We start from the raw sequence: 20,308 nt of genomic DNA, 5'->3' as shown, positions 1-20,308 counted from the left end.
TTATGAAATATTTCATTTAATGTAATAGGTATTTTATATAGTATAATGGTAACAAAGTTGGTAGCCTTTTTTCTTGATTTCTACTCTATGTGACTTTTGCCCTACACCCCTCCCCCATTTCAATCTTTGGAACACTGTGCCAGTATTTTACATCTGTCCCTCCAGATCCTCATCCATCTCTATCATCTTGCTCTCTGTCTGACCACTGACCACATGATGACAACTGTATGTCTCCTGGCCCTAGTTTCCAATTGTCTGTCCAATGGGGAGTCCAAAGAAAGGTCAAAGGGAAGGTAGAAAGGGAAACTTTGATGTTTATGTCTTGATTTTCACTGCAGTGTTACGTGGAATTGACAGTATCATGGGTAGGTATCTCCCCTACAGTGGCAGACTCCACAGGCTTCCTCCCTCTCGGCTCACTCGGCCACTTTCTCCTCTAGCCATGGACTTAGGAGTAAGAACTGTTGCTAATCCAAAGCATTAGAGCTCATCGTGTTCCTTTTATTTCTTTTATATTTCTTTTATACACATTTCTTTCAAGAAAGTTGGCTGCAAATACAGCTTGGAACCATCCAGTTTCAAGCAGTTACTTAAAATGATTATATCTGCTATTAGCTTGTGGTACATGCTTTGAATTACATTAAAATTATTTTAATTCATGTTTTAAAGCTCCAATTCATCTTTAATGTTGCTGCATGGCTTAAAGTGCCTTTATCTTGCTAATATGTGTAAAATTGTGTCTTGTTTACTCCGGAAGTTGGTAGATTTTATGAGGATTGCCATTCTTATATCCATAGAGTATTAATCTTAGTTAATGGGCTTTTTGTTGTTGCTGCTGCTGGTGGTGGTTGTGGTGGTGGTCTGCTTTTGTGAATCTGGAGACTGAACAAAAAGCCTGCTCATGATGGGCAAGTGTTTTACCTCTGAACTGTATATCCATTCCACTTAACATTATGCAGTGGTTGCCTCTGAAATTTTACTACTAACAGATCTAGCTTCTATTTGCAAATGTTTTATTTTGAGCTCTAGTACTCTCAAGTCTGAGTAGGGTGGGCTGCAACTTTCTGCTGTGGTTCTTTTGCAGTAGTTTGGTTTCAGCACCACGCCATCTTTAAATAAACAGGAGGCTTTCATGCCTTCACGTGGCTCACAATAGTTAAGTCTTGCTAGTGTTCCTTGTTTCTAAAGTGAGATGTAGTTCATCTATGAGATCATCTGACCATGGCACCTTTTCAATGGTAGGTATTTCATCATCTTTCAAGCCTTTTGTTCCAGATTTTTGCTTGTTACCAGAGAAATTTATTGTAATTATGTTCGTGATTAAAGGTTTTTTTTTTCACATTGCCTGGAATATTATTTGGGACATTGTATGGTCTGAAGATCAGACTCCTGTGCACTAGGTGATGCTTGATACCCTTCTCTTCTGTGTCTCCAGTGAATTCCACACATAGTACATCTCTCCTTCCAGTTCCTCGCTGAGTCCATCTTGGGTATGATCATTGTCTGTTTTCTATTGCTTTTTAATTTACCTGTTTCATTATTTATTATTCATCTGTCTTTATTAATTCCCCACTTTCTGAAATTAGATAGTTTGAGTTTTCTTTATATGGTCTCCTATGTTAAATTCTATATTTCTTTATATTTGGGGTTTCTTGTTCAATAACAAATATATTTAATGCCACAAAATTTTATCTGTGTGTCTATTGGGTATGACTCTAATGTTCCCCTTTGCTTTATATCCTAGACATTAAATAATTTCCTCCTGATTTCTTCTGTTGTATCAAAAAAATCTACTGTCTCTTTCGTGTTTTAGGCAATTTGATGAGAGAGTGTTACTAGCAAATTCTTCATTCTTGTTAGAATCTGTTGATGTTCCTTTGTGGCAAAATACATAGCCAAGTTTTGAAATTTTTTGTTGATTAACAAAAAGCAGTTTTTCATTAGGAAGGTAAAGACCTATTAAATATCTCATATATCATGTTGATTAGTTACATTATTCAATCCATTACTTTTTATTTCTCTATTATAGCTAATTCTAAAAGAGGTTATTGAGGGCACCCACCATAATTACCCTTTAATCAAATTCTTCCTGCTTTCCTGAATTTGTAAACATATATTTAGCAACTACCATACTGCATGCTTTTTCTTCTAACACCAAATGTTACAAAAAGGAACTTCAGCAGTGTCAGTGTCTTAGCTTCACTTTTGTTGAGGTAATAAAATATCCAGACAAAATGTGTCTTAGGGGAGAGGGGTAAAGTTTTAGCTCACATTTCCAGGTATGTAGTCCATTACTGCAGGAAAGAAACAGTGCAAGACCTGAAGGCAGCTGGTCATCTCTCTCTCTCTCTCTCTCTCTCTCTCTCTCTCTCTCTCTCTCTCTTTCTCCACACACACACACACACACACACACAGAGTAAGAAGAGTTATTGATCGCCTCTCTTCTGGGGTAGATTATAGGTTGTGTCAAGTTGACAATTAAAGGTACTCATTACAAATGGCTTTTGTTTTTCTTTTATATTTATATGTGGTTGTTTTACCTAGTGTTCTTTTCTTCTGTGTAATTTAGGATTGCTGCCTGAATATACACTTTAGGACTTCTCATCAATCCTGCCTGAAACTGAACAGGTTCAAATGGATTTAATCTGAAAGGTTGAATCTTTTTAACCAATCCAGAAAAAATAATGTTTAGTTTGCATAATTATTAGATTTTTAAAATCCTTTTCCTATGCTGTCTCTCATGTTTTTTTTTTTAATATATGATGTCTCTTGACTTAGTCATCCAGTTTCTGAGTTTATCTTCCTGATTTAAATACTTTAAAATGTTATTTTATGAGGTTAGACGGACGGCTCAGTGGTAAGAGTGCTTGCTTCACTTTTCACTTTTCAGCCGGCCTGAGTCCACTTCCTCACACCCATAATGGGCATATTAACACTGCCTGTAACTCCAGCTCCGTGGGATTTGATGTTCTCTCCTGGAAGAAGCAGATACCTGCACACAAGTGGTATGCAGATACACACACACATACACACACACACACACACACTCAAAATCAATGTGGTTTTTTTTTAATTTACCTTTCAATTTCTCAGTTTTATTCTATACCACCTGCCACTAATTCAGGCTTTCATTACAATAGGTGATATACTACTCTTCCATTCAACTGTTACTTGGAAAAAAACATAGGTCATATCTATACTTGGTCTTCTTATCCTCCCTTCCAAAAAGTAATTAGTGTTTTGGTCATGCAATTTGCTTGTTTGGAATGATCTTCCTTTTCTCAAGTTGCTAAGAAACCTTGTGTTTTTATCATCTTTGTTTGTTTCCTGTATGTAACTTCCACAGTGGGGCTCCCCTCTGTGCAAGCAGCACTCTAAGCAGTCCTGAAGCAGTGGGGCTAGCTCTCAGGCTAGCACCAGACTATAGGAGGTCAAGTTCACTAACGTCAGATCTACATCAACCTCTGTCCTCTTCCTATCATGGAGGTCCAAAGTGCAGAGATTTACAACACACATTTCTCTTACATTTATGACTTTTCAGTTTCCATGGGAAACCTCTTCTACAGAAACTATAGATATCTAGATCCTCACACTATTTATGATACAGAAAGCTCCTTGTATAGGAACAACACAAATCTCATGATTTTGCTAGGGGCATCCTAGGAACCAAGAGCTTAGGAAAGTCAGACAAATAATAATGGAGCAACAAAAGGTAAAGGAAGCAGACTAAGTTTGCCATTCTCTCAGAATCCACTATCTACCCCCAGGGATCCTCTAAACTAATAGTAATATTGTTTTAGTTACTTTTCTTTTAGCTGAGACAAAATATTTCACACAACCAACATAATGAAGGGTCTATTTTGGCTCACTGTTTACAGCTCAGTCCATCATGGCAGGGAAGTGATGGCAGGAGCAGGAAGCAGCTGGTGACATTGTATACAGTCAGGGAGTAGAGAGAGGCAGATGCTGATGCTTGGCTGGCTTTCTCTTTATTCAGTTGAGGAGTGCCACACATTCAAGGTCTTCCCAGACCAGCTGGAAACACCCTCCACTCTCATAGGTATATGAAAAGGTGTTTTCAAGGTGATTCTACATTTTTCACAAATATAAACAAGTTTTTAAATAAAAGATCTCATTAGGTAGCCCAGGCCACACTGGGACTTGCTAAATAGTCCAGGTTGCTCATGGATCCTCAGATCATCCTGCCTCTTGACTCCCAAGTGATGGATTATAAGCATGGTCGCTCTTCCAGTTAGTAATGCCAGCTTTGTAAATGATTGTTGTAGTGCCAAGTTATCCATCTCTAAACCTTTGTGTGTTCTCTATAAACAAAAATGCATGATTACACAGTCCTTAAAGTCTCTTTTTTAGAAAAGCATCCTACAATTTTATGACTTGAAATTATTTCTAAAAGCAATGAGCACATATTGTCTGGATTCTTGATCAAAGAAAGCAGCAGTAGGAAGTTTTATGAGGCAGTTTGGCGCCTTTTAACCTAATTGCATATTGCTGATATTTAAGAATTGCATTAGTATTAAGTTGATTATCATAGCAAACCGAAACTTTAGTATCCGAAAACAAAACAAAGTTAGCATCTTATAATTCTATAGGTAGTTCTCAACACACATCACAGTAGGATAAAATTAAAGCAGGGCTGCAATCATTGCTGGCGTTTTGAATGGGAATTGTCTTCCATAATCAAAGGGGCTTGAACCCTAGGTCTCCATCTCATGATACTATTATGGAAGACTATAGGATCTGTAGGAGATGGAACCTCTACGGTGGAAGCACATAACCTGAGCAGGCCTTCAGATTTTATAGCCAGGCCCCACTTCCAGTCCCATAGGATTGATGATATGTGACCAGCTGCCTCACACCATGGCTGCTATGGATTCCCTGCCATGACAGAATATAAGCGCGTGCTTCCTTCAGATACTTTTGCCAGGGGTTTTGTCAGAGTCATAGAAAAGTAACACAAAACTTCAGGAGACAATCAGCTCCTTGCGCATCCCGGCTGGCAGCACCCATCTACTTCCCTTGGATGACCGCACCCTCCCTCCACCTTCAGAAGCAACATTGTATCTTCCTATGCTTTCTTTTCACACCCATCTTGCCTAATCAAAGCCAGGGAGGGGACTTCAATTTGTAAAGTCCCATGTGGTTAGATTGGATAATTTCCCCAACTCAACTCGGGGGTTCTTAACTTAATCACATATTCAAAGTCTCTTAAAGCCAAGAAAGTTAATGTATTCCTGTTAGTAAGTTCTGGGACTAGGGCTTTGCAGGGCCATTACTTCACCTACCACAAGCTTTGCTGTTAGGATTTTAGGTGCAATGGTGTCTGTGTGGTTACATTTAATACATATTTATAATAGAAGTTTGTTTATGGATTCTTATTCATTTGAACAAGAGTCCAGAGGATATCTGTATAATCCTTTTTGATATATTAGGAATGGCTTAGAATAAGTACACAGGATAGTTTAGTTGCAGTAATAATTATAGATAAAGGTTTTGAAGAAAGGGTAGAATTACAAAAACAAATATACCATTTTGCCATTCCTAATGGAGAACCATAGCCAGACCCTAGGAAACTGTGGCAGACAAGCATGTGGGTGAAGCTAGCCATCACTTAGGGAACTGCATATTGAGAGAAACAGTGGCGCAACAGGGAGCACCTGGTCCAGTCCAGAATGAGATTCTTCCTATAGAAGTGAGCTCATTTGTTCAATAGCACAAAAGACATCGTGTCAGGGGGCATGGCTCTAGACTAAGAAAGAAGGCAGGGATATGGCATCTACATGTCACCTGTGGCTCGATCGTCCTTGGGTTCTGATGACAGACAGAGTGAACAATCTGGTTATCTATCTGAAAGTGAACAGATTACTTGGCAATAGCAATGGATCCTGAAGCTTTTGGCAAGTTTTTGCAAGGTTTTGAAAGTTTTTGCAAGATAAAGGCTCTTGTTCATGCTTGCAGGTGATTCTAGATTCTTCGGGATAAAATGATACTATCTAAATTTAATGACAATCTCTAAATTTAATTTTAAGAACCATTATCTTCTATCAATAGAAACAGAAGTGAAAGTATTACTTGTTTCTTATAGTAAAACCACTACATTTTACACATAACGCTTCCTATTTTAACCATCCAGCCCTCAAAGGAAAGTAGCAATCCAGGGCACAGTCCACTAAGGATGAAGAATTCAGCACTACTGCCAGAAAACCAAGCAACAACGTGCACATCTCATTACAGTGACAGTAACATGACATCTCCATTCAGTGTCATTATAAGATAATGACAACCATTAAAACATGTATCAGTAGGGCTAGAGAGATGGCTCAGCAGTTAAAAGCACTGACTGCTCTTCCAAAGGTCCTGAGTTCAATTCCCAGCAATTGCATAGTGGTTCATAACCACCTGTAATGGGATCTTGTACCCTTTTCTGGTACGCCTGAAGACAGTGACATGCATGCATACATACATACATACATACATACATATATACATACATATCACAATAAAAATAAATTTATATATGATAAGACTTTAAAACAAAACAACAAACCCCCAAACATGTACCAGCTCATTTACTCACAAAGACAAACCTTTAAATAAATCTTATCCCCATTGTGTAAATGGAGAAACTGAGGTTTGTGTAGCTGAGGTAGAGTGCAGACTTCAGCATGGACCCATCTCACCAAGCAGACTGCTCTTAAACAAGAATCAACATTTCTTCTTCTATTTATTAGTCACCTGTGTACTGTACAGTCCATAGCTGCAAGCCCTGTGTATTGTGAGGCATCTGTAGGTACTTTCTTACCCATAGTCACTGAATGTCATTTAGCGATGACAATGACAAGTAATGAGTCATATTGAATTCTGTGTGTTTCCTTGCTTAATTGGAGAACCAAACCAATAGTGTACATCAGTTATCTATAAACTCTAAACTTCATGAAAAGAGTTATGGGCTATATTTTTCCAACTGACTACATGGGTGGTCTTTATTGACTTTTTTTTACATAAATATTTATTTCTTATATTGGGTTCATCCAATTCAGGAATAGCAAATGTCTCAATACATTTTGAAGTGGGGCTAACATAGATTGTCAGATTTGCTGGTTTTGTGACAAACTGTATATTTAAAACCAGTAATAGTTGTTTAACACACACACATGCACACATACACACACACACACACACATGCACACACACACACATGTGGTCTTAGGTTGTTAGGCCTTTTGTTTATGTTCTGCTAAGGAGAGGATCAGGTGAGACTCTCAGGCTGGAGATAATTGAAGCTGCCTTTCCCGGGGTCAGAGGCTGCAGTGTTTATGCGTTGGAAGGCACATCTATGGTATTTAAATCAACCCTTTTTTCTTTGCTTTGCTTCTGAAACATGGGTGTAAATCAAGTGTAAAAAAAGAGACTGGAAAAGGAATTTTGGAAAGAAAATCCAGACATATTAGTTCAATTTCATAAAATGTAAATCATCTATATTTCAGCAAATGCCATAATCCACCAGGTGTCCAGTGTCTTAGTCAATGGTGTTGGATTTGTTTTTTTCGTGTGTGTGTGTGTGTGTGCATGTTTGCAGTGAAGAGACACCATGACATAGCAATGCTTAACTGAGGCTGGCTTACATTCAGAGGTTTAGTCCATTATCTTAATGGCAGGAAGCATGGCACCATACAGGCAGACATGGTGCTGGAGAAGGAGCTTAAGAATCTTACATCCAGATTCTCAAGCAGCAGGAAGACAGAAAGCCATTGAGTCTTGACATTTTAAACCCAAAAGCCTATCCGCAGTGACACACTTCCTCCTACAAGACCACACCTGCTCCAACAAGGTTATACCTCCTAATCTCTGCCAAGTAGAACTATTCCTCTTGACCAAGCATTCAAATATATGAGCCTATGTGGACCATTCCTACTCAAACCACCATACCCTATAAGCATGCCTATTCTTTTATTTAATTTTAAGTTGTGCTATTTTTTTATTAAGGATCATATATTAGTCTTACAACATTCCCCTTTGACATTGCTCTATTTAAGTACTGTCCAGCAATGTAATGGAAGCCACACACACAATTTTACATTTTTTAGTGGTCATATTTTTAAAAATAAGTCAAGATAAACAGGCAAAATTAATTTTAATAGCATATTTGATTAACTCAATATTAAATGAGTAATATTTAAACATGTAATTAATGGTTAAAACTATGTCCCGTGGGTATATTCATGGGGATAACACCTGTCTAGCTTGCTTAAGGCCCTGGGTTCATTCTGAACCACCATAGGGACAACTTTATTATTATTTTTTAAATTACTAATGAGATGCTTTTTCGTGCTAAATCTTTGAAAAAGAGGGTATATTTATGCTTGTAGCACATATTGACTGAGCCTATCACATTCTAGGTGCTTAGTAGTCATGTGTATAACAGACAAGATGGTAGAGCCCACCTTAGCTAATCTGACTCAAATCCAAGAAGGCCTGAAGTGTTTCTCCCAGGAAAAACAGAGCCTATGAAGTCACTTACCCTCCAGCTCCAGTCCTGAACTAAGACTTCTGGAGCTCCAAGAGCAGCAGCTGTATTTGAGTCTTATACAGCTGCAGCCTATAAAATGAAGACATTTTAATCCAAAGAAGAAATAGAGAAATTGATGGGGTGCAAAAAACTCACAGCTCACACACGCGCAAATGAGCAGCTTTCTATGAACCTTACAGGAAGGCTCAGTCTTGTCAAATGCCAGAATGAGTTTCTAGAATTCTCTGGGCAATTATTTAATATGTGAAATAATGTATGGAGTAATTCCTTTTCCTAAAGGAAGCTATTACTTTGAATAATGTCCAGCCTAAAATATCTACACCATTATGGCATTTTCTACAAGTCCATAAACCATGGCTTGGTGTTCTCAGGAAAGTATTAACCTGACTATCTGGTGAACAGGGAGAAAAGAATTCTACCTTGAGTTTGATTTGTACCTCGAATCTCTGTCCCTTCCAGGGCTATGAGACATCTGATTACTGACGGTGACCTGTAAGTTCAACTGCTTCCCATTTCAAGGTCAGAGGAGATTCAATGCTCCAGACTTGGCTCTTACAGTTTCTTCCACAAACATAACCATTAATTTATTGAAAACCCACTAGATGTATTAGCTTTAACAGAAAGGTAAGAAGCCCGCGTACTTAGGCAGCAAGCCAAAATAAGTAGATCAATCAAAATGACTGAGCTGATTGTTAGTGGTAAGTGCTGTTGACAGAAGTGGATTGAGGGACCCAGCATCTGGAGGTGATTAGGGCAAGAGGCTGGACACAGCTAACACTGCCTAAGTGGTGACACTCAAGCAGAGATCTTGAAGGTGGAGAGGGAAGAACATCAGCACATATGAGGCGACCACAGGGACAGCCATATTCAAGGCCTGTGGCTCCAGCTAGGGGTTCCATGTCTCTTCACAGACCTTAAAGACCCTTCTTGAATCTTACCTACCACCCTGTAAGGGCATTTAGATCTTCTTAGTCAAGATCACTATCTTGGGTATTCTACATTTACCAAAGTGTCCCAAGTCAGTGAAGGATGAGCCAAGAAGAAAGAGAACAGCAGAAGGTTCCCTCATAGGCTTCACTACTGGAAAGCCTGGAAGCAGGATTAGTAAGGAAAACCCCCACGTTGGGGCCTTTTGCTATTGCATTTAAATTTCTTAGTCTTTACCCATCGTTTTGATCCATTTATTCTGAAATTACCTGAAGGAAGGATGACTCACGGATTTAGTGGATGCTCTTGGACCCTTCTGTCTAGCCTGCACTGTCTCTTTCAGGGTCTGACCCTAGTTATACACTCACTGTCCCAGTAGCAGCAAGTGTCTCATTGGGTGACATGAAATTAATCAAATTACGGTCAAATCCTCCTAGCTAAACTAGGAGACTCACTAGCTGGTGCAAACCAAGCTAGCTGGAGAGGGCCTGAAATGGCAGGAAGATGTAAAGCCTGAACATGTTTCTCTAACAGATACATATGGGTAGGTAATGACCCCTGGCTTGGATGCAGCTAACCGGGAAAGGATTCATTTAAAGAAGGCCAAGAAACACCAAGCCTGGAGAGCACAGGTTCTCTTTCATAAATTAGTGAGTCATGAGAATTTAGGCAATAAATGAATAATTGTGGGGTAAGATTAACTAAGTGTTTTAAGGTTATTGAAGACCTTAAATTACACCAATTTAGCAGAGAGTGGGTTCAATGTGTTTTAATATAACAATTAGCTCTCAGTAAAGGAGGGGAACCCAGAGCTGCTGCTTACATGCTACAGGCTTCTGCTCTCTGAAATCATGACAGCATCTGCTGAGTGCAGCTAGAACCTCAAACTCTCCAGCCGGCAGGCTTTGGGTTGATTTTCTAGTTTCTTTAAAACTAAAGTTTATTTTAAAAGAAATCTCACAGAAATAAGAATCGCACACCGTTAGAACTAGAAGAGCGTGAAAGCCTGAGTCGTAACTCTCCATTTTACAGATGAAGAAGCAGTGTCTTCATCTGAGGCGGGAAAGCAGAAGATTGCATATCTTCCACCTGCAAGAACCTGTGAAATCCAAGGAACTGAAGCGGCTGCACAGTCACACAGCTGTGCACGCCAGACACAGAAGGTGGACTCTGTGCCCTGGCTTCTCCTGGCCGCAAGCCAGCGTTCTATTTTAAACGACTCTTCCACATAGCCACTTGACACAAGGCAGGTAAATAGCCATTTACTAGGCTGGATCCCCCTAACCCCATTTCAGTCAGTTTTCTGTGTTGTTAAAACATAACCTTGGGAATATCACCTGTAAAGAAGGAAGAGAACTCAGCCACACGCAGACATGCTTGAAGACAGCTCAGTCTGCCAGAATTCAGCACACTCAGGCTGTAGCAATAAATCCTGAGATACAATGGACATGGTGCTTTCTGACATACGCATGTAAGTAAAGGTGACTGAAAGGCATAATATTCATATTTAGTCCTAACTAGCGCGAAAACCACTACAGATGAAATCCTTTCCCTTGAGCTTATGCTTCTAGCTGTTGCCAGGCCACCTCTGCACTCCCCGTGGGGATGCGATGTAGTGTGGAATCATTCTAAAAAATGCAATGTAAATCTCCCAGCAGGGATGGAATAGCCAAGTTCTCCCTCGCCGGGGGTGGAGCAGTCTATCTCTTTACAACACATAGATCTCTGATTCTCTCATCTACACCATAGGCTCCAAACCAGAGGATGGTGGAGGGGGGGTAACCCTTCTTGTATCCCCTTAACATGTAAATAAATGCTACAGTCTTACTCATAATAAGAGAAATACTTGGGCAGACCCCAGGGAGATGTAAATTCCCTAACCTCTGGGGGATCCTAAGTTTGCCTTGACATGTCTGTGAAGAAAATAAACCTCCAAGCTGAATGCAAACTGGTACACAGTTCAGGGGAGAATTTTAGTATCTAGAAATATCTATCTCTAGAAATCAATCTCAAAGACACACTGGAAACACATGAAAAGCTGTTAATTTAAGAGTTGCAAATTGAAGCACCATTACTAATTTAAAGGCATAAGAAAACACCTTCAAATGTCCATTGGTAGCAGATTGGCTAAAGAATGGCCTATTCGGTAGCTATGAAAGAGAGCAAGAGAAATCTTTAAATGCTGTCAATATCTAAAAAATGCTGTTAATTAAACAAAGCTAAGACACAGAGCCAATATAACATATTGTATACTAGAGGGTGGGTATGTTTCCATGTGAGCCTACATTTAAGAATAGAAATTTAACCCAACAACTATCAAAATGTCTCAACAGTTAGAGCAGAGCAGACAGGGATAGCAGCTAGGCTCTCTACCCCATCCCAGTATGGTTTTTTTTTGTTTTGAATCCTCGAGATATTTAATCTAATTTTAAAACAAAGCAAAAAAAGCACAGTGAACCGGAAGAATGTGATTGTGATGGATTTGGGGCTTAACCACACATTGGAATCATTTCAAGTGATTTAAAAACAGGAAAACTTTTAACTACATCCCAAGTAGGGTATACTCAAAGGCTAAAAATAACCACATGAAATCTTAAGCCATTTTCAGCTATTATATTTTTAGCAATAATGTATGTGAGATAATTTTGAGAATGCACATTTTAAGCAAGTAAAAATTATATTAATGCAGGAGGAAAAAGGCAGAAAATGCAAATGCACATTAAAATTCAAGGCATCATAATAAAATTTCTATAATCTTAAAACTGAGCTGAAAATATTAAAATCGACTTATGGTATAATTTTAATCAATTTATAGTGTAGTTTTAATGAATTTATGATATAGCTGCCTAAACACAGATGGTCTAAAAAGAGTGACCTATCCAATGGAAATGAAAACACTTAGTAGCAAAACTGGTCCTTAAACAAATTTTATTCTTGAGAGATCCAAGGCTCCTTGGAGAGATGACCAATTTTTAAATTGAAGGACAGAAGTCATATATGATAAGACTGGAACATTAGCCCTAATCAAATCCAGGAAGTTTATTAAAGGTCACTAGGGTCATGTCAAAAGGATACAGGAGAAATAGGAAGAACTTCCTTGTTTTAAAAAAGATAAAGGAGTGTTTTAATCATAAAAAAGGACTAGCCAGCATAGATTGAAACATAACAATTATGTTAAAATCTACACATTCAGAAAGATGTATTTTAAAAACCTGCTCTGGTGGCAGCGTGTAGAGAATGTCATGGAAACAACTCATTATTTTAGAAATTAAAATTACCAATCATTTGTCTTGCTTGGCTCTTGGTTTTTTTTTTTTTTTTTTTACATTGTGCGGTGCTCAAATAGTTGAACTGAGAAACATTTTTGAGGAGATTATACTGGATTAAACAGTAACCATCAAAAGGAACTGGAGCAGCCAACAGTAGACAAGGAAGTACAATAGAGCTCATCAGACTTTCTTCGCCTATGAATCAGCTAAGTTTACTGTTAGATTCTGAGGTCTGAGGTTGAGCCTGAGAATATGTAGCTATAACCCACTGATGGCAGCACTATGATGATCAGGACGTGTTGGCTGCTCCCATCCCCTGTGTCTACTGTTCCCCTGTTGGACATAAACAGTTCCACAGAACAACTTCAGGCAAGGTCACTCTGTAACCAGGATGGAGTAGAATACAAACAAGACAACTATATAATCATTCCTAAACACAATGAGTATTATCCAAGCCAAGTGATGAACGATTCCTATTCTAACCCAAAGAGGGAAATGTCTTCTTTATCAATTATAGATTAGGCTTAGTTTGGTCTTACCTCTTATAAGATAAGACACAATCAAGTGGATAATTACAGAATTACTTTTACTTCCTGACACCATCTAATCCAGAGTAAAGTCCTTACTCCTTAAACCTTCTCTAAATATCCCAAATGGAAACCCACAAACCCTTCCCTTACCATATCCTCTGAGACATCCCACTGCTCTTTGCTGTCTTAGTTAAGGTCTCTACTGCTGTGGTGAAATACCAGGAACAAAGCAACTTGAGAAGGAAAAGGTTTGTTTGTCTCATGTTTCCACATCACTGTTCATCATCAAGACATCAGCAAAAGAACTCAAACAGGCCCTGGAGGAAGGAGTGCTCCATACTGGCTTCTCCTGATGGTTTTCTTGGCCTGTTTTCTTATAGAACCCAGGATCACCATCCTAGGGGCAGTCCCCCACCCCACATTGTGCTGGGTCCTCCCTCATCAATCAGTAATTAAGGAAATGTCCTATAGGCTTGCTTGTCTACAGCCCAATCTCATGGAGAGTTTTTTGCTCAGTTGAGGCTGTCTCCTCTCTAATGACTCCAGCTTATGTCAAGTTGACATGAAACTAACTAGCAAACATGTCCCCGGTGAGCATTCTCTTTTGTTGTCTTGCATAAGAAATCTGTTTCAGTCACCCTCAAAGTGAGGAAAGACTACCCTGGTAGTCTTTGCTAGAGTGCCAATTCATGGGTGTGATGGATAAAGTGACAGCAGAATCCCCAGTCACCACTTGCCTTCTGATGGGATATTCCCAGCATCATTTGTAAAGTAGTCAGGCTAGAAAATAATTGACCCTGATTCTGATTAAACTTTAACCGTAAGAAACACTGGGCACACAGGGACATGTTAAGGAAACATATTCACTTTACTAATGAATTTATCATTGATTCTCTTAACAACAAATAAATAGCATAGCAGATGGAGGAGATCTTCAGTTTAAACACAGCTCAGCAGACAGAGCAGGGTATTATGTGTCATCTTTGGATATGATTTGTATAAGCTACTAACAAACCGGTAATAGCAATAACACAAGTGAACCAAGGATATTTAAGCAGTGACTGGAGGTTTCGTATTAGTAAATTATGAACTTGAATAGTTGTCGGTTCTATAATGGCAACAGCAGTCACTTTCAGGGTACTTACGTACCAAATATGGTACTTGAAATTCACTTTAATGCAATACAGTCATAATAAACCGGGGTAGATGAGGACATATGCTCATTTTTGGCAACTAAAAGCTAGATGGTAGTCCTCTTTACTCTGATCCCTAACTTTGGTGAACTTTAAGAGTTCCATAGTAAACAATTTTAAAAAATGTTTAAACTATTTAATTTAATAGATAAGTTTTGAAAGAAGATGTGTTGAACAGAGACAAACTTAAGAAGGACAACATCTCAGAATGGCTCTAAATTTGAGATGCAATAATGGCTTTAAAAAGTCCCTTCTACCACGGCGACTGCTTTCTGACCAATTTGCCCAGAGCTGTCTGATTTCTTTTCCTTTCTTCGCCTATTTCTTTTCCTTCTCTTTCTTGACTTTTTATTTAATTCACTTACAGATGTGTCAGCAGCCTATGATGAGGAATGAAGGATTATTACCAGGGAGACAAAAATGATGGCCTGTGGAGGAACCATCAATTTAAATGTTTGACTCTTCAAAGAAAGAAATGCGTTATTTGAACAGTTACCTGGATCAGTAGCAGACATCAGGGAACCAAAAAATAAACAATCAGTGAAGTGGAAGTCTCCACTCTTCAGCTGGCCAGCATGCACCATGGCCTTCACAAAGCCATACATAATTAACCTGTAAAAGAGAAACAGGAGGCCTTTAAACATTGAGCTGGAGCCTGTGTAAATCCATGCTGTCTCAGAGAACATTCTAACATGCCTTCTGGATATGTACCATGCATAAAACACCACCACCCTGCCAACTCATGGCCACTATGATCTCTCAGCTCTGCACGATATTTTCACTGAATGTCACAATCCATTCACCTAGCAAATGGTTAACAGAGCATTTGCTAGCATATACTAAAAGTATATGCTAAGTAAGGTAAGCATCAAGGATGTATAAAAAAATTGTCAAACTATATCTATTTTATTTCCCCTTCTGAGAAAGATTCAAGCAGCCTCCCTTGGGCCCTCTTTGTTATTTGGCTTTTTTGGTTCTGTGGATTTTAGTGTGGTTATCCTACACTTTATAGCTAATATCCACTTATAAGTGAGTACTTACCATGCATATCCTTTTTGGTGTCACTCAGGATGATATTTAAAGTGGATGGAAGGAGGAACTGGGTGGCAGAGAAGAGAGGGAGGGGAGCAGGGGTGTCAGGTGTACGAAGAGCAGGGGAGAAAGAACAAAAATCAGAGGTGGGTGGTTGGGGCATCTCTACAACATCCCAAGGATTTGGGAAGGGGACGGGGAGGAAAAGGCCCCAGGATGCTATGGGGGTGGCTTTAGCTGAGACTCCTAGCAGTGGAAGAGATGAATCCTGAAGTGGCCACTTCCTGTAGCCAGACAAGACTCCCAGAGGAGGGATAAGGACAGCAACCCACCTATAAAACCTTCCATCCAAAATGTTTCCTGCCCACAAGATGTGCAGTGATAAGTATAGGACAGAGATGGAGGAAATGGCTAACCCATGACTGCCCCAAATTGAGATCCACCCCATGAGCAAGAACCAATCTTTGGCACTATTAATGATACTCTGTTATGCTTGCAGACAGGAACCTAGCATAATTGTCCTCTGAGAGGCTCAGATGGAACTCAGGGAGTCTTGTGGAAGAATTGGGGGAAGAACTGAGGGATCTGAAGAAGACAGAGACTCTATAGAAAGAACAATAGATCAATTAAACTATATCCTTGGAGGTTCCCAAAGACTGAATCACCAACCAAAGAATGAGCATAGACTGGACCTAGGGCCCCTGCACATATGTAGCAAAAGTGCAGTTTGGTCTTCATGTGGGTCCCCCAACAACTGAAGGGGAGCTGCCTCTGAATCTGTTGCTTGCCTATGGAACCTGTTCCCCTAGCTGAACCACCTTGTCTGGCCTCTGGGGGAGGATGTGCCCAGCTTTGCACTAAATTGATGTGCTGGTGGGAGGGGCGGGTTGGAGGGGGGACTATGTGACAACTAAATAGGACACCACAGGAAGCTCCCCTTTCTCAGAGGAGAAGGGGAGGGGAGATGGGGAAGGAACTGTGTGAGAGGGTACTGGGAGGAGAAAGGGCTGATATTGGGATGTAAAGTGAATAAATAAATTAACTGATAAAAATTATCAAATTCGACACAGCAAATCATGCCTACAAACTAGCATAACCTAAACTCAGTAATAGTCTTTAGAAACTGTGGACTATCCAATCTCCGGACAGATGTTGAAATCCTCACATGCACTTCCAGTTTAATGTTTGAAACTTGTGCTGAGGCTGTGAGTATGGTTAAAAAATGGCTGAACATCAACTCTTAGGATGTAAGGATTCCAGCAGTCATAGAGACACTTTTAATTCTATTAAGAGAACTACCTCATTAAAGGAATGTTTCAGACAGAGCTCCATTTAAACAGTCACTATCATCTATCTATCTATCTATCTATCTATCTATCTATCTATCTATCTATCTATCTATCTATCTATACATACATACATACATACATATGATTTCAGAGTATTATTAAAACTGTCTAACCCTCAGCACATTGTTCATCACCTAGGGTAACAACAATGGCCCATGGAGACTTTGGAGGACAAATAAAACAAGAAATGTCTGGTGTCCGATGCTCTTGACACTCTCAGGGAGCTGATTACTGTTTCTTGTGAAGGTGGAGATGGGAAACATTTGTTTACAGTTTCTTCCTCTTCACACACTTTAATTAACTTTATCCACAGTCGATCCTGTAAGGTTGACACTATCTATTTACACCTGAGAAAAGCGAACACAGTGTGATGCAGAGACCTGCTTAACATGGCAAATTAAGCAGGATGCTTAGGCTTGAATTGAGACAGTCTGGTTCCAACGCTGGGGATTTAAGCCACCATAATGTGTTACTGGAAGAATGGCTTTAATGTTTTCCACTATACTGATAAGCTGTCTCATGCAATGGACCTTGAGACAAACCACCAAGTAATCTCTCTAATGCAGTGGTTCTTAGTTCTTCATGTTGTGGCGACCCCAACCATAAAATCATTTTTGTTGCTACTTCATAACTGTAATTTTGCTACTGTTAGGAATTGTAATGCATATATTTGATAAGCAGGATATTTGATATGCAACTCCTGTGAAAGAGTTTTCCAACTCAAAGGGGTTGCAACCCACATGTTGAGAGCCACTACTCTAGACAGTCCAAGGGGCAGTAATAGAGTATAGCTTAAAACTTGAGGCTAACAGCATCCTCAGGATTGAACTACTGAGTGGATCCACAGTGAGCTAGAGCTAAAACACTCAACACGGCTTTGCAGAGTATGGATTCCAGGGTAGGAATTGAATCTTAACCAGATTGAATGTCTTCAATATTAGTACATTTGTGCCAGTAGAGCAAGACCACTGGGGCTATAAAGAGGCAAGCCCAAAGGCCTTGATGTAGGCAATTTCCCCAGGCAGTCAACTATGAAATCTCCCTCCAGATCCAGGGAAGCTGCATTCAATCTATTTGTTCTTACTGTTGTTGTTCAATATATATGTAACTTCTACTACATCAGAATCTCTACTAAGAATTAATGAACAAGATCTGTGCCTTCATTGAGCATACAGGTTAGTAGGATGAACAAAAAATGAAAACAGTCAGAAATGTAAATAATATCTGTTGCACACGTCATTTCCTTGGGTAGAATCTGCAAGTATAGTCAGCCCTGAGACATTCTGGACAATTCCCATCTGGATAGAGGAATGGTCTTCAATATTCTTCCTTTCGGGTCTTTTTCAGATCCCAGCTTCACAGAGGTCCTTCCTAGTTTGAACTATATACTTCAGATACTGAGCACAGCCAGGTTGTGGAACCATGATAAATATTACAAACTATGATCATATACCTGACTTCTGTATCTACTGATTAATTTTATCGGAAGCAGAAACTAAGTATTGAAATGTACTTATTGTATATTTTCCACAAGCAATTAATTTGAAAAAAGAAAACTACACACATACCTGCTGCTTAAGATTAATGAAGCCAAAAGAAAGCTAAAAGCTATTTTTATACAATTTGTAACTGATGTCTTATATGCATATAGCAATTCATCTTAAAACTACTAATGTTACAGTAACCTGTATTTCAGCAAAAATTTCTAGGGATTAATATCAATAATCAAATCTGTTCTGAAACATATGCATTCAGTTTGTTTCAGATCACAAGTATTTATTATAGCAAAAATTCAAAGAAAATTATAACTAATCATTAAATCATTAAAATTATGACTAATCATTAAAACAACCATTAAAGCCATTAAAATTCTATACAAGAATATGTTAGAAAATTTATTATTAAAATTTAATAAATAATATTTAAAAATTGTGAAGTTGAGCAAATTTAGGCATCAACTCAAGCAGAAAACCTGAAAGCATTTGTCCTGGCTAGATTTTGTTAACACAGGCCAGGATCATCTGGGAAAAAGATACTTCAATTGAGAAATGTTGCCATCATATTGGTTTATAAACAAGTCTGTGGGAGAATTTTCTTGATTACTAATTGATATGGGGACCCCAGCCTCCTATTAGTGGTGCCAACCCTGGTCATGTGGTTCTGGGTAGTATAAGAAAGCAAACTGAGCAGGCCGGGGAAAGTGGATCAATAAATACCACTCCTCTAGGATCTCTGAGTCAATTCCTGCCTCCATGTTCCTGCTCCAACTCCCCTCACTAATGAATTATTACATGGACATATAAGCCAAATAAACCCCTTTCTTCTAGAATGATTAGTTCTTACGTCAACCTGCCACAAATCAAAATCCCCTTAGTAGTGAACCTCCCCTGAAAAATCGCTTTGACTGGTGTGCAGCAGCTCACACCCTGACTGTGGGCAGTACCATCAGGTGGCTGCCTGGATTAGAAAGACTACATCAAAAGGAGGATCATCCTCCGTTGTCATGGCTCCCTTTCCTCCTGCCATTGAATTGATCCATTCTACTGTTGCCAGCACTGCTTATGCCTTCCCTGACAACAGAACCCGCACTTTCAAGCTTTCATCTTGAATGAGGGACCAGTGGTCCTTTGGGAACTTCTCAGGCTCATAGCTCCAGACTGGGACGACTGAGGCCCCAACCTTGTGGACTGAGTAACTGCTGGGCATCTCTCCAGGATGAAGAGACAGCTATTCTGGGACTTGTTCAAATGTTAAGGTGGCTGTCCTTAAGTCCAGAGTGCTGGGTCCTTATAGTCTCAGGTGTGACCTGGCTATTGTTATTGGTGAAGGGTGGAGGAAGCCGAGTGTAGGAGGTTGTTGTATGTATGATGTGTATGATGAGTGTTGTTGATATAGATATAGCCATAGCAAGGACCTCAACCCCATGGGAATGGCAAAGCCTTCCACAGATAAGGCTTAGAATGAAATGATGAAGCCTTCCTTGTTGGGAGAGGGAGTGTATCTGACTGTGGGTATTGATAAGGTGTGTAGAAAATGTCCAGCATAGTTTTGTACTGGGTGTTTACAACCTAAACACTGCTCCCCCCCCCCATTCCATGCTGTGTTTCTGGGATGCTACAGTTTTTCTGTCTGAGAGCTGAGACCACCTGATGCCAGCTTTCTATCCCTGCTTCATTCTCTCCCTGCTCCAGTAAGGTCGAAGTACCCACACCCCACTCCCTGACCACCCCACACCCGAACATTAACCTCTAGCACTCCACCCCAGCCCTACACCTCCCAAAGTTGCCTTTTGTTCATGGTCTATCTCACAGCAATAGAAAGCAAACTAGAACAGCATAGGATCCATTATGACTGTTAATAGCAGTTACATAAAAGGAATTAAATGTGAACTTTTCTTCTGCTTTACTGCATTTCCCCAATTCTTTTAATATAATAACCACAGTAGAAACAAACAATAATG

The 20,308-nt window shown here is 39.5% G+C and overlaps 1 protein-coding gene across 1 annotated transcript in view; it reads right to left on the bottom strand.

Annotated features, from left to right (window-relative positions):
- The window catches only part of Slc9a9 (solute carrier family 9 member A9), a 521,462-nt gene that overhangs the window by 372,156 nt on the left and 128,998 nt on the right, over positions 1-20,308 (bottom strand). Inside the window, exon 5 of the mRNA XM_028758965.1 lies at positions 14,964-15,079. Coding sequence (XP_028614798.1) covers positions 14,964-15,079 — 116 coding nt within the window. The remainder of the gene's footprint in view (positions 1-14,963; positions 15,080-20,308) is intronic.

This window comes from Grammomys surdaster, unplaced genomic scaffold, assembly GCF_004785775.1.
Source record: "Grammomys surdaster isolate TR1022 unplaced genomic scaffold, NIH_TR_1.0 126248, whole genome shotgun sequence".
Classification (NCBI taxonomy): Eukaryota; Metazoa; Chordata; class Mammalia; order Rodentia; family Muridae; genus Grammomys; species Grammomys surdaster.
The sequence above is the reverse complement of the archived record's forward strand: the minus strand, read 5'-3'. Positions and strand labels throughout refer to the sequence as shown.